The sequence below is a fragment of the Anopheles gambiae genome, chromosome X, assembly GCF_943734735.2.
Source record: "Anopheles gambiae chromosome X, idAnoGambNW_F1_1, whole genome shotgun sequence".
Classification (NCBI taxonomy): domain Eukaryota; kingdom Metazoa; phylum Arthropoda; class Insecta; order Diptera; family Culicidae; genus Anopheles; species Anopheles gambiae.
This window is the reverse complement of record NC_064600.1, coordinates 20,658,767-20,672,291: the sequence shown is the minus strand read 5'-3', so window position 1 is coordinate 20,672,291 and position 13,525 is coordinate 20,658,767. Positions and strand designations below refer to the sequence as shown.

Below are 13,525 nucleotides of genomic sequence, written 5' to 3'. Positions count from 1 at the left end.
ACGTTACCACTCTGCACGACGAGGACGTGTCAGAATAGGAGTTGGATGGGAGAGCCTGTATTATCCCTCGAGGGGGCTTCGGATCCCATCCCATTGCAGAGCGATAGTGGTGGTATTGCAGTAAAATGCATTGCATATGATACATTAAAAATAATTAAGTTATTTATGTTAGTGTGAAATGTAATCTGGCATTCAACATGTAATCTGAATGTAATCTGGCATGGTACTACACATTATTAAGCATATCACGAACAATGTTTCAAAAAATTAGGCAGTACAATAACTTCATTTTTCACGGATAAAATGTAAAAAATGTAAAATTATAAGTAGTGGGCACTTTATTTTGCCGGCCACTGTATACATACGCAAAATCAACACAAGTAACAATTCACCACTGCCGAATTCACCACGATCCCTCTTTTTCAGCATTTGGAGGAACGGTTGGTTAATGTTCGCGCATGTCGAAAGGCTGATGTTCAAAATCCAAGATGGCGGCTGTATCGACTGTCATGGCGGAAAAAAATTACACTGATCTGAACAAAGGAAGAACCTTGTTTTGTACATGTTCACAATTGAATACATAAAAAATCGAACTTTCCCCTTCCTCAGCACTTGTTGTTTACACCCCTTCTTCCACGATTGCACCCATCTGCTCTGTCTTGTATAGTCGTTCCAGTTCTCCCTTTCTATCAACAGTGATTCTCGCTTGATATCGTTGCGTCGTGTCGCTACTTTGGTGTTCCTGTGGATATAGATTTGAAAGAGGTTGTTCTTAGAATTTAAATAGGACTGATTGATTGGTAGTCCGGTCTGTTAACCGCACGGCCATTCAGGTGTCCTGCCATCATAGGTGTTATTAGTCAATATGTGATGGTAATGATTCATCATTTTAGGATTAGCGGATATAATAGAAACATGGCTGATAATAATGAGACACCCAATAGTGAAAGAAACAGAGCAGTTCTACCGACTTCGTCTCGTGGCATCACCATCATAGAAAACATATTGATAGCTCCGCCGAAAGCTGTTCATTCCAGCACTTCCCGATCATCATCTCCGCCAGCTTTTACGCATATTAGTGCCCCCCTACAATTAACATCCACAGCAACGCATTCTCGTCCTCACACACACAACCAGGATCAACAAAACCTGCGATTCCTCCTAAACCCAAAGTTCTTTCTGATCCTGCTTCTGTTCCTAAACTTCCAATGGCACCAAAAACTAACACAACATTCAAACCTACAGTAGCACCAAAACCCGCAATAGCATCCAAACCACCAATGGCACCTAAACCATCAGTATCTGCAACTGATATCGCATATTCAAAGATGAATCGAGAAGAATGGATTGAAAGGAAGATTGACGTTGCTGTTAAAATGCTGGAGAAGTTATCACCGCAGGTTTCGAAGATAATGAATAGCGTGTGTAGAAACGAATATACCGTCCCTAGGTCATTTGAAGTAGACAGGATAAGCGATGAACATAGCCTAAACAAATTTGAACAATCATTACACAATGGTACGTATATGGTAAACCTAGTTTGTCAAATCGTGCATATATTAACGGATGTAACAGATTTTGACAAACGGTTAACAATTGTTCTCGACCTTTTTTTCCGAAAAAGATTTTTTGAAGAAATGTTGCTGGACCGGAGAAGGCAAGCAGGGACCTAAAATTTGTTTCTCGAAGTATACGCAAATTTTAAGTCTACTCAAATTGATTGAAGGCAATCGATTGACAGAGCTTACTGACGCCTACGTGAAAACATTCCTAAACAAAAAAAATATAATTGCAATCCTTCAAAAATGGAAAAGTTAGAAACGACAAAGAAACGAAAAATATCATAAACGTAATTGTTATAACAGGGTTATATTTATTAGCTATAAGCTTTTAAGATATTTTTTTCCTTTCGTTATGATGAACTGTGATGATAGGGATAATAGGTTAAGTTTCTTTCAACTGTATTACGAATATCAAAACTGAAATGAAATGTGATAAATAATGGAACTCAAGGATGGGATATATCTTGTTTTATATTTTTTAAATTATATGTTATTCGAAAAGTTTTGAATTTATGGTAAAAAGACTCCTTTCTTGAAATTATTTTTATTTGATAGCAATACATGCATTCAAGTGTAGGATGTAATCCAACTAGCCAGCCTACAAATCACTAAATATATGTTTTATTCCAATAAAGTATGCATGAGCGAACTAAAATAAAACGATTCGCCATCATCAACAGAAACCGCTAGCAATTTAATTTTACATTGTTTAAATCTACTTTAACTACGTCGGTTGGAATATCTGATACTCTACCTAAATAATTAGAAATAACTTCCGAACGGTTCGGATAACTAAATGCTGGTTGTGTTTCTGCTAATTGATGCCCTTCTATGATATATGATCCTGGAACCTGCTTAACGCTACTATACCTAATACGCTTATTATCTTTGGTTAAAACCCATCGTTCCTATCACATTTCCTTAATTGAAATTTATCTGTTATATTTATCTGTCCGAATTCACGTACATCTTCAGCTATGTGTAAGAGATTGTGAACATAACTGGTAATGTGAGATTTTCCATAAATCAAAGCGAAATCCTCAACAAATTGTTTTAAAACAGGTTCCGCGCAATCCCAATGATTTGTAAAATTATTGCTGGAAAACAATGTTATTGCAACATAAAAGAGTTTAAAATGATGATAAGCATCATCGTGAATTCTGCCTCTAAGTAATGCTATGCTAATATGATTGAGAAATGTACGATATTCGGACCCCTTCCAATAAGCTAAATATTTCAGTGGCCTCATTGCCCTATTTATCTCTGCAGGTAACTTTGTCTTTGCTAGAATTTTAGAAATTTCCTCTCTATATTCTTCGTTCCACTTCGGAAACGGTGCTAAACTACCTTAGGCATATCCTTTTCCTAACTTTTTTGCTATTCTTAAATGTAGTAAGTGTAAATCGTCTGCTATGCTTAAGATCTTAATAATATCTTTATCGTTAATATCTAATAATGGTGTTGGTCGTTTCGGATGGCATATTTCATAATTTCCTTGCCTAAATTCCTTATTTGCCCTCGGTTCAGCTGTTCCTTCAAATACCATTCTGTGGGTTTTGTTGTCCTTTTTTCCCACAATTTTACACTTCATACATCCGTTCACTGCATTGAAATTCGCCACATCTGACAAATAAATAAAAAAAATGAGGAATTTAGTAATAAACAATGCAAATTAGATATATACAATTTTCTTTAATAAGCTTAATTTTTATGAACGCTCGGGCGAGAGAATCGGCGATCATAACACGAAGATCAATTCCAATTTTTGTTTTGTTAATTGTGACTCCCTGGTCCATAACATGATTAAGGTCGTCTACCAATTGACAAAGATAATCCTCCACGTTGTCAGGTTTCGACGAACCACAGAAAATGCCTAGCACCAAGACAGGCACCTCCGGAAGCTCGTGAATCTGCGCCATTATTGGCCATAATTGCGTAGGGCCACTGTAATGTAACGGAAGTCCATCTACGAAGAGATTTAAAGCAAATTTGTCCACAGCAGGCTTAGTGTTTCTTTAATAAATGAAATAAATGTTTGTTTATATAATTTGTGACATGGAAAAATCATGTTACTTAAATTTGTAAATATTACCTAAAATGGCACTGAAACATCTTTTCGATCCCTTGGTACCATAGCTGTCCTCCTGCCACTGTGGTAATATTTTGTCTGACGTTCACGGGAGTTTTCAGAAACGTCCTTTGGAACGTAATATTCCGTTGTCTCGCGTATGATCCCAAGCAAATCATTTATAGCTGTGTGAGTTATTCGATGAGATAGGGCCCACATTCGTAATTTCCTTGATAATATGTTTTCAGATTGAGGATCCGTAACATAATTTTCTGTATGCTGATTATCTTCGCCTTCATCTTCGTCACTTTCGTTCAGCCATTCCTCCAACCATTCTTCTTCGGGCTCATCGTCGTCAAATACTTCTTCATCGGAGACATTCTCATCAACGAATTCCACACCAGCATGCGGAATTTCAACACTGAAAGTGAAATGTAAAAAGAAACAGAACAGAACTCTTACTTATACTGCAAAAACGGCTAGAGCAATTTTTAGTTACGTTAAACTTATATTGTCAATGATAGACGATTAACGTTAAACACTTAAGGGCCAGCAATTAGCATAAGTTATCTAAAATAGAAACCACTGGCTTGTCACAGACGCATATATGAACATTTTACCACCATTCCGATATTGAAGGGCTTTTAACAATAATCACACGCGTTAATTCTGAGACGAACTGGCGTGACACGAAGGAATATAGTTGTCGAGTAAAATTTGCTTCTCATGCTTCTTGTCATGCATTTACACACAGCACTGGTCGATCTTATTTAATATCACTTAGACTTTTGGACACCATTTTTGTTGTTATTTTTAAAGCATTTTATGAAGCTTTCACTTGGGGTTTTAAGCTAAAGTGACGCCACAAAATAATAACGAAAATGTACCTGGTGCTTCTTGGCGTCGGCTGGTTCCTGGTTGGTTTTCCGCTTCCCATTCTCGCTCGCATTCCTCCCTTATCGCCTGCCCAAGCTTGCTCAGCATACCACTTTTCCTAGCACGCTTCACGTTCTCCATTTTCACTTAAAAAACTTGGAATAAACTCTTATTTTGTTAACTAAACTAACAACGTTTAACTTGACTTGGCCGACAACGATGCTGGAATGCCGGTTTGTTTACGTTCAATTTGACCAACTGTCATTCTCGCTTTCGCTCTTTTATGTGCCTGTCTCTTTCTCTCCACACATCATGTGAAAGGTTCGAAGTCACCATACCCCCTCGCTACCTGTATGTCGATATTTCCCACCCCCGCTGTCCTAGATCTAGCTGTCAATTGTTACTTGTGAATAAAAACATGACATTTTAGATTTTTTTCGACGATATTTTTGATATGTCGTACTATTTTTATTAAAATAAGCACCCGAAATAAGTTTTCTGTAAGTAATTTACCAAAAAAGGCCAAATTTGCTTATCTGGCTGAATGAAAAATCAACCTCAAATCAAGCTTTCTCTTCCGGGTGTGGGTTGACGACAGGTACTTTAATTATGTTGCGTTCTGGAACATGGTTTGTTGGTTCCTTTTCCCCTTGACGCCCCTACGCCCTACGTTGTGTTTGGTGTGTCGTCGTCGATCGCCAAAGGAGACAAAGTAAAACAACACGTCCGGCTCGTATCGAGTTTCATGCGCTAGTGCCGCTTTATTCGCACACATACTTGATCACAAATTGTCGATCGGCAGTTCTGCTAGAAAAAACATTTAACTTTTAATTCCCAACTGACAAAATAACCGCAAACAATTCAAAATGACCGTTTCATAACCCTTCCATTCCAACATAGCGGTCACCTAAATTTACCAAATTTACCTCTTTCCATTACTTCACAAAATTCCTTTATGATATCTAATTCACTTTCTCAAACGGAAGAAGACTAATCCGATTCGCTGGCCTCTTATACAAGCCGTTCCTAGTCCTGATACTAACGACTCTCACTACGTCATCTGGGCCAGGAAATACCTCTGCAATCCGTCCCATTGGCCAATGTTGAAGAGTCTTCCCATCCTCTTTCAACAGGACCATTTGTCCTACCTTTAGCTCTACTACTGCCTTGCCGCGTTGATGTTCGTTATGTAGTTCACTAAAATATTCCCTACGCCAACGCGCCCAATGATTCTGTACCACTCTACGCAATTCCTCATACCGCTTCAATCTATTGATTGGTACATCACCCACGTCAGGCTCCGGTAGAGCGTTCATCGGAGCCCAGATTAGAAAATGCCCCGGCGTCAATACATCAAGTTCTTCCAGATCCTCCGACAACGGTGTAAGCGGTCTGCTGTTGAGTTGAGCTTCCACCTGTGCCAGTACCGTCGACATCTCCCCAAACGCCAGCTGCCGATCACCAACAACCTTCAGTAGGACGCGTTTTGCCGCCTTTACCGCTGCCTCCCAAAGGCCGCCAAAGTTCGGTTCATGGGGCGGGATGAAGTGCCACTTAACGCCAGGGCCAGCGCCAATACCTCGATATATCCTCCACCGCCGAATTGCTGTTCATCAACGTGTAGAAGTCATCGATCGCCTTACTCGCTCCTTGGAAGTTGAGACCGTTGTCGGAATAGGCCTCGATGGGCAAACCACGTCTTGTCACAAACCGACGAAACGCCGCTAGAAATGCATGAGTTGATAGAGACTCCACAAGCTCGATGTGAACAGCCTTTACTGAAAAACACACAAAGATTGAAATTTATGCTTTTTCAGCTGCTGCTCGGCAATGCACCGGCTTCAAGTATATGGGTCCACAGAAATCAACCCCTACGATCGAAAATAGTCGAGATGGCATAGCACGAGACACGGGTAGCTGTCCTGGTGGTTGTTGAGCTAACGCGGGATTAATCCTGAAGCATACCAGACAGCCTCTGCAAACACTATTGACCAAAGATCGTCCTTGAATTGGCCAAAATTCTCTCCTGAGTGCGCTTAATGTTGCAGTTGGCCCACCATGAAGTGCCAATTGATGATAATATTCTGCCACTAACGTAGTAAATCGTGACTTCTTGGGTAGCGCCAACGGAAATCTGCTACAATCTTGCATGGCTTTAGCGCGATGCAAGCGGCCACCAACTCGGAGTAAACCATCACCGTCCAAAAAGGCTCCTAATGTCTTCAGTGGTGATTTGGGACGTACCGTTTGTCCAACAGACAATTCCTTTATCTCAGCCGCAAAGTAAATCCGTTGTTTCCTTTTCACCAGTCGAATTTTCGCCTCTGCTAGCTCGCTCACCAACAAAACACCTTTGTGTTTAGGATCCAGCTTTCGTTGGCAACAACGAATAAATCTCATACAATACGCAGTGATCCGCAGTAATTTGTCATAGTTGGAAAATCTATCACACCAATCATCGCTCTCGCTACTTACTGCGGCCACCAATGAGCTCTTCCTTCGTTCCAATAACTCCTCTTCGGGAATTGCCAACACACCGCTGGCAGTTTTCTTCCATTCTTCCTCCGATAGTTGTAACCACCCGGGACCATGGAACCACAGCTTCGATGCTAACAGATCGTTCGGCATAGCTCCACGCGATACTATATCGGCAGGATTGTCAACGCCCTTCACGTGCATCCATTTGTAGCCATGCGTCAATTCCTGAATCTCGGATACCCTGTTCGCTACATGCGTAGCCCAAGAATGGGATGGTGCTCGAATCCAATGCAGCACGATTGTCGTATCAGTCCGCATAAAGGTTTCCACGTCTGGAAGTCTCAACGCTTGGCGTACCACCTTCTGCAACCTTGCTGCCAGTAACGCTCCACAAAGTTCTAACTGGGCCAAACTGACTCTTTTCAGCGGCGCAGGACGAGACTTTGCAGCAAGCAACTCCACTACCACTTCCCCGCTGCTACCATTCGTTCTAACATACACACATGCCCCATAAGCCGCTTCGGATGCATCCGAAAAGCAATGTAGTTGAACAGCAACAGGATTATGCACAACAGCATGGCGCGAAAACTTAACCTCCTTCAGCAACACGAGTTGTGATTGAAAAGCATATCATCGTTCTTGCATGACAGTCGGTATATCTTCATCCCAGTCATTACTTGCCAACCACAACGATTGCATATTTATCTTGGCCCAAGATGTCACAGAAGCCACCAGCCCCAAAGGGTCGTATATACGTGCTACCAAAGAGTAAACCTTTCTACGGGACCAGCTCTCGTTGTTCATCTGAATGTTCGAGTCTTGTACAGTTGGTCCGATTCTGGTAGCCACGCGATACCTAGAGTTTTTACTGGCTCCTCTGAAACTTCAAACATTTTTACGTTGGATTTTGCTCTGTCTTCCGCTGAAACGCTAGATAAAACATCTGGTTTGTTAGAATTTCATTTAGTTAGATGAAATCCGCCCTTTCTCAACAATAGCGTCAGCTCAGCTTGCAACCTAACTACTTCTTCTTTGCTAGAGGCACCACCAATGTAGTCATCGACATAGAAGTCCTCTAACAACGCCTGTCTCGCCAAGGGAAAGTTTTCCCCTTCATTAATTGCGAATTGTTGCAGTACTCCAATGGCCAGAAAGGAAGATGGGGCAAGCCCACATGTGACACGCTGCAACTCGTAGACTTCGATGGACTCAACAGATGAGCCTCGCCACAATACACGTTGAAAACGAGTGTCGTCGGGATGCACCTTGACTTGCAAATACATCTGTTTTATGTCTGCCACTAATGCGACGCTCCTCATCCGAAATTTCAGCAACAACGCCAACAAGTTCTCCTGAATCACAGGACCTTACTTACTTACTTATCCGGCGCTACAACCGCTTTGCGGTCTTGGCCTGCCTCAGGAGTGTCCGAAACCGCTCACGGTCTCGCGCCTTCGTCTGCCAGTCCGTTATCCCGGCCTTAATGGCGGACGCCTCCACGCCATCTTGCCACCTCAATTTGGGCCTACCACGCCTCCTCTGTCCTTGTGGACGGCCTAAAAAGACTTTACGGGCTAGGTCGTCCGTTTCCATGCGTACAACATGGCCAGCCCACCGGAGCCTGGCGAGCTTAATACGCTGTACGACAGTGAGGTCGCCGTACATCTCATATAGCTCGTCATTATATCGGCTCCTCCATTGTCCTTCCACACATACGAGGCCAAGTATCCTTCTGAGCATCTTCCTCTCGAACGCGGTTAAGAGGGCTTCGTCAGATTTGGACAGTGTCCATGTCTCAGAGGCGTATGTGAGTACTGGTACTATATAGGTACTATATAGTCCCAGCTTCGTCCGTCGCGACAGGTTCTTTGAGGTGAACTGCTTTTTCAGGCTATAGAATGACCGGTTGGCAGCCAGCATCCTTGCGCGCAACTCAGCTTCCATGCTATTGTCGTTGCTGACCTTTGACCCCAGATAGGTGAATTCTGGGACGACTTCAAAAGTGCGTTCACCTATCTGTACATCACGCCCACATAGATTCTGATTATTTATTGGTAGGTCCGCTGATGTTGCCACCATCAGTTTGGTCTTTGCCTCGTTTATCTGCAATCCGAGGTTCTCTGCCGCCTGCTCAATCCATTGGTACAGTATCGGACATAAAGATAGAACCCTGGTGTTTTTGACGCAGCATGCACCTGTTGGGACAGGTTTATGTGTGGTTTGTGTGTTTGTTTTTGTGTGTGTGTGTATGTGTGTGTATGTGTGTGTATGTGTGTGAACATGTGTGTGTGTGCATGTGTGTGTGTGTGTGTATGTATGTTTGAATGTGTATTGGTGTGTGTGTTTGTTTCACAAGTATGTCGTTACGTATAGATTTGTTAGTAGTTTTTCTGTGTTTTGGGTAAGGTTTTTGATGTAATAAGCAGAACCACCGCCCTCGCGATCAGTGTTTTTTCGATCTATTAACAACTTTAAGGTCTTCTTTCGCCGTGGTCTTCTGAGGACGTCCGGTTGACTTGCGCGTTTCGGTTGTCCAAGCGCGTTTCAGTTGTCCAAGCGCGTTTTGGTTGTCCAAACACATTTCGGATGTCCGAAGCGCGTTTGCGACAAAAGTGCGCGATCGTTCCATTACAAACTCGATCGTTTTGCGCTTAATGCCAGCAGCCGCCATTCGCTTAATGATATGGCGCTGATCATCAGTACAATGTTTACCTCGACCCATTGTTACTAACATTGCTTGCTTGGACCGTCAAGAACGCGCTGGTTAAAAAGTTGGACACGGCTGATCCCGTGCTCAGCCTGCGTTCTGCTTCTACACGTGATGAATTACATCGTTGTAGAGCAGCAAAAAAAACGTATGGATAAAAACTATCAATGAGTAAGCGAGTGAGTGTCTACCCATTTAAATCGAGAACCGAATACTGCCGCGCTCATGAAACAAAACGCCCATTGAAAAGAACAACTGCGCGCCAGCTCAATGCACGCACAAAGTTTAACATGCGCACACAACGTTCAACGCAGAGATGCACGCAGGCATTTCTATGGCGTGCACTGGAAAAACACCTGTAAGGGAATGCCGAGTTCATTGCTGTTGTGCGCGTGTCCATTTCACATCGCTGCGCATGCACATTCATCAACCAGCACAACTGCGGTTTCTTCCGAGGAACAAGCGCTGCTGTCGATGCAAACTTTAGCTTTTATCCAAGTGCAAACGCACGCTGTTTCACATGATAACACACATTATCAGAATACTTTCCATGCAATATGAAACCATAGCAAGCTACGTTTTTCAGACACAAACCCGCGCACTTGCAAATACACATTAACACACACACACACACACACACACACACACACACACACACACACACACACACACACACACACACACACACACACACACACACACACACACACACACACACACACACACACACACACACACACACACACACACACACACACACACACACACACACACACACACACACACACACACACACACACACACACACACACACACACACACACACACACACACACACACACACACACACACACACACACACACACACACACACACACACACACACACACACACACACACACACACACACACACACACACACACACACACACACACACACACACACACACACACACACACACACACACACACACACACACACACACACACACACACACACACACACACACACACACACACACACACACACACACACACACACACACACACACACACACACACACACACACACACACTCATACACATACACAAACACAAACACAAGTAACGTGGTAAAACAAGTGCAAGGTGCGTTGAAAACACCAGGGTTCTATCTTTATGTCCGATACTGTACCTCATCGGAAATCCGTCGACGAGCGGCGACCACGAGGTGACTTTAGTATTACGTACTAAGTGCACGCTACGCACACCTACACACCAGTGGCGCACGAGGAGAGCTATCATCATCGCATCCTCCGTCGGCGACACCAAGTACCACGAGGCAATTTCATTGTCGTCGCACACACATATCGACACACCTCGGTACATGCGCCGCAGTACGTCCAGTGCATCGCAGTTGAACGAGAGCAAGACGTTTAAGCCCACTTTGGAAGTGGCCGCGACAAGGAAGTGATCTACAGTTCGGCACGAAATTCTACAAGTTCGACGGCGCGGGTGAGCGGTAAGCAGCAGCTCACAACGGCAGGGATCGTCACATCATCATCGGAACGGCGGTGTTGCCGCTGAAGACCATCTCATCACCATCGGACCGGCGGTGTTACCGCTAAGATCGTCACATCATCATCGGAACGGCAGTGTTACCGCTGCGAACCATCTCATCACCATCGGACCGGCGGTGTTACCGCTGAAGACCGTCGCATCATCATCGGAACGGCGGTGTGACCACTGAAGAGCATCACAGCATCTTCCTGGAGCGGAACAACCGCTGAACACCATCGCTGCATCCCCCGGCAGCAGGGTAACCGTTGAAGCATACGGTTAAGGGAAACATCTACTCGGTGATTCAATAATTGGCGGTGAGCGCGTTCCTTTTTATCCTGTTTATATTTTTTTTCTCACGCACTTTTCGATCTTGAGATCCAATCATATCATCTTATTATTATATTATAAGAATATTAAGATTAAGATAGTGCTAGGATTAGCAGTTAATTTTTTTTATCTTATTGTTATTGTTCAATTTCATTTTCTGGTATATTTTTTCCATTATCGTATTTCCTTTATATTTTTATTACTTGCCTAAATTTTCATTATATTTTTTTGCGTTCAATTTTTATCTTAATTCACATACACATAAAATTTGAATTGTATAACATGACATTAGAACGGCCTTCCTCTTCTCCAGCTTCTTCGCCACTGCACATGGTTCCCAAAGCAGATCACGACTGGCGACCATGTGGGGATTATCGACGACTGAACGCCATAACCACACCCGACCGATATCCCATACCACACGTGCAAGATTTCACCATGAACTTGCATGGGTGCAAATTTTTCTCAAAATTGGACATTGTACGGGCGTACCACCTTATTCCTATTGCCGAGGAAGATGTTCACAAAACTGCTATTACCACTCCATTCGGATTGTTTGAGTTCCTAAGAATGCCATTTGGTCTTAGGAACGCGAGCCAAACTTTCCAAAGATTCATGAATAGCATTTTTAGAGATCTGGAATTTGTGTTTGTCTATATTGACGACATCCTTATAGCTAGTCCGACGAAAGAAATGCACATTGAACATTTACAAAAAGTGTTCCATCGACTGGCTAGTCATGACATAAAAATAAAGTCATCTAAATGTGTTCTTGGCGTACCATCGTTGGATTTCCTTAGCCACAACATTTCTGAAAAAGGAATAACTCCTTCTTCTTCTAAGGTAGAGGTCATTACAAAAATTCCCTCTCCGTCATCCGTCACATCCTGGCATTCGGGCTACTAGAAAGCTTATAACCGATCGTTATTTTTGGCCATCCATGAACAAGGACGTGGGAGATTGGACACGTGCCTGTATTGGATGCCAAAAGGCCAAAATAACACGCCATACTCACTCACCATTGGAAACTTTTGACATTCCGAAAGGCAGGTTTGACCACATCCACATGGACATCGTTGGTCCTCTACCTCCTTCGGAAGACATGTGTTACCTACTCACTATAGTAGATAGATTTACAAGATGGCCAGAGTGCTATCCAATGGCAGATATGTTAGCAGCTACCATCGCAAAAACATTTGTCGACAATTATGTCTCGCGTTTTGGATGCCCTGAAACCATCACAACAGACCGTGGAAGACAATTTATCTCTAAACTGTTTCAGGAGCTAACCAAGCTCCTTGGGGCCCATCACATTAAGACCACAGCATACCACCCACAATCAAAAGGGATGGTCGAAAGATTTCACCGACAACTAAATGGTGCTATTATGGCAAGTGAAGACTCCATGCGATGGATGAGACGATTACCATTGGTCTTGTTAGATATTAGGTTGTCTTTTAAAGACGACATTAAGGGATCACCAGCAGAGATGGTGTACGGCCAGAGCCTTAGGCTCCCAGCTGAAGTATCGGTACCATCCTCTAAAAATAACTCAGAAGATCTCCCTGACTTCATTGTCAATCTGAAAAAGGCATTTCAAACTTTGAAGACTACAGCCACTACACAAAAAACTTCGATCACTCCCTATGTTCCTAAAAATCTAAATGATTGCGAACAAGTTTTTGCACGAGTGGACAAAGTAAAAACTGGACTACAAGCTCCTTACGAAGGACCATTCGACGTAGTTCGGCGTTTCAGAAAATTGTTTATAATCAATAGGAAAGGAAAAAACGAGTCTATCTCAATAGATCGCCTGAAACCAGCATACCGCTCGTCAAGCATACCAAAGATCAGGCAGAGTCGAGCGGTGGTTGAAGAGGTGCGATTCCGCCTTTAACGCTCATATCAATTTCATCTCGTGACTTCGTCACTGGTGGGGGGTTCTGTAGTGACCGTTACGGCGTT

General features: G+C 43.0%; 1 protein-coding gene across 1 annotated transcript; it reads right to left on the bottom strand.

The window, feature by feature from the left end:
* Nucleotides 1–2,807: 2,807 nt before the first annotated feature.
* LOC133393063 (uncharacterized) lies at nucleotides 2,808–8,894 on the bottom strand. Its single transcript, XM_061656334.1, has 3 exons — nucleotides 4,518–8,894; nucleotides 3,655–4,051; nucleotides 2,808–3,528 (listed from the first exon to the last, which is right to left on the bottom strand). The coding sequence occupies exon 1, from the start codon at nucleotides 7,300–7,302 to the stop codon at nucleotides 6,310–6,312; it is 993 nt and encodes a 330-aa protein (XP_061512318.1). The 5' UTR covers nucleotides 7,303–8,894; the 3' UTR covers nucleotides 2,808–3,528; nucleotides 3,655–4,051; nucleotides 4,518–6,309.
* Nucleotides 8,895–13,525: the final 4,631 nt, after the last annotated feature.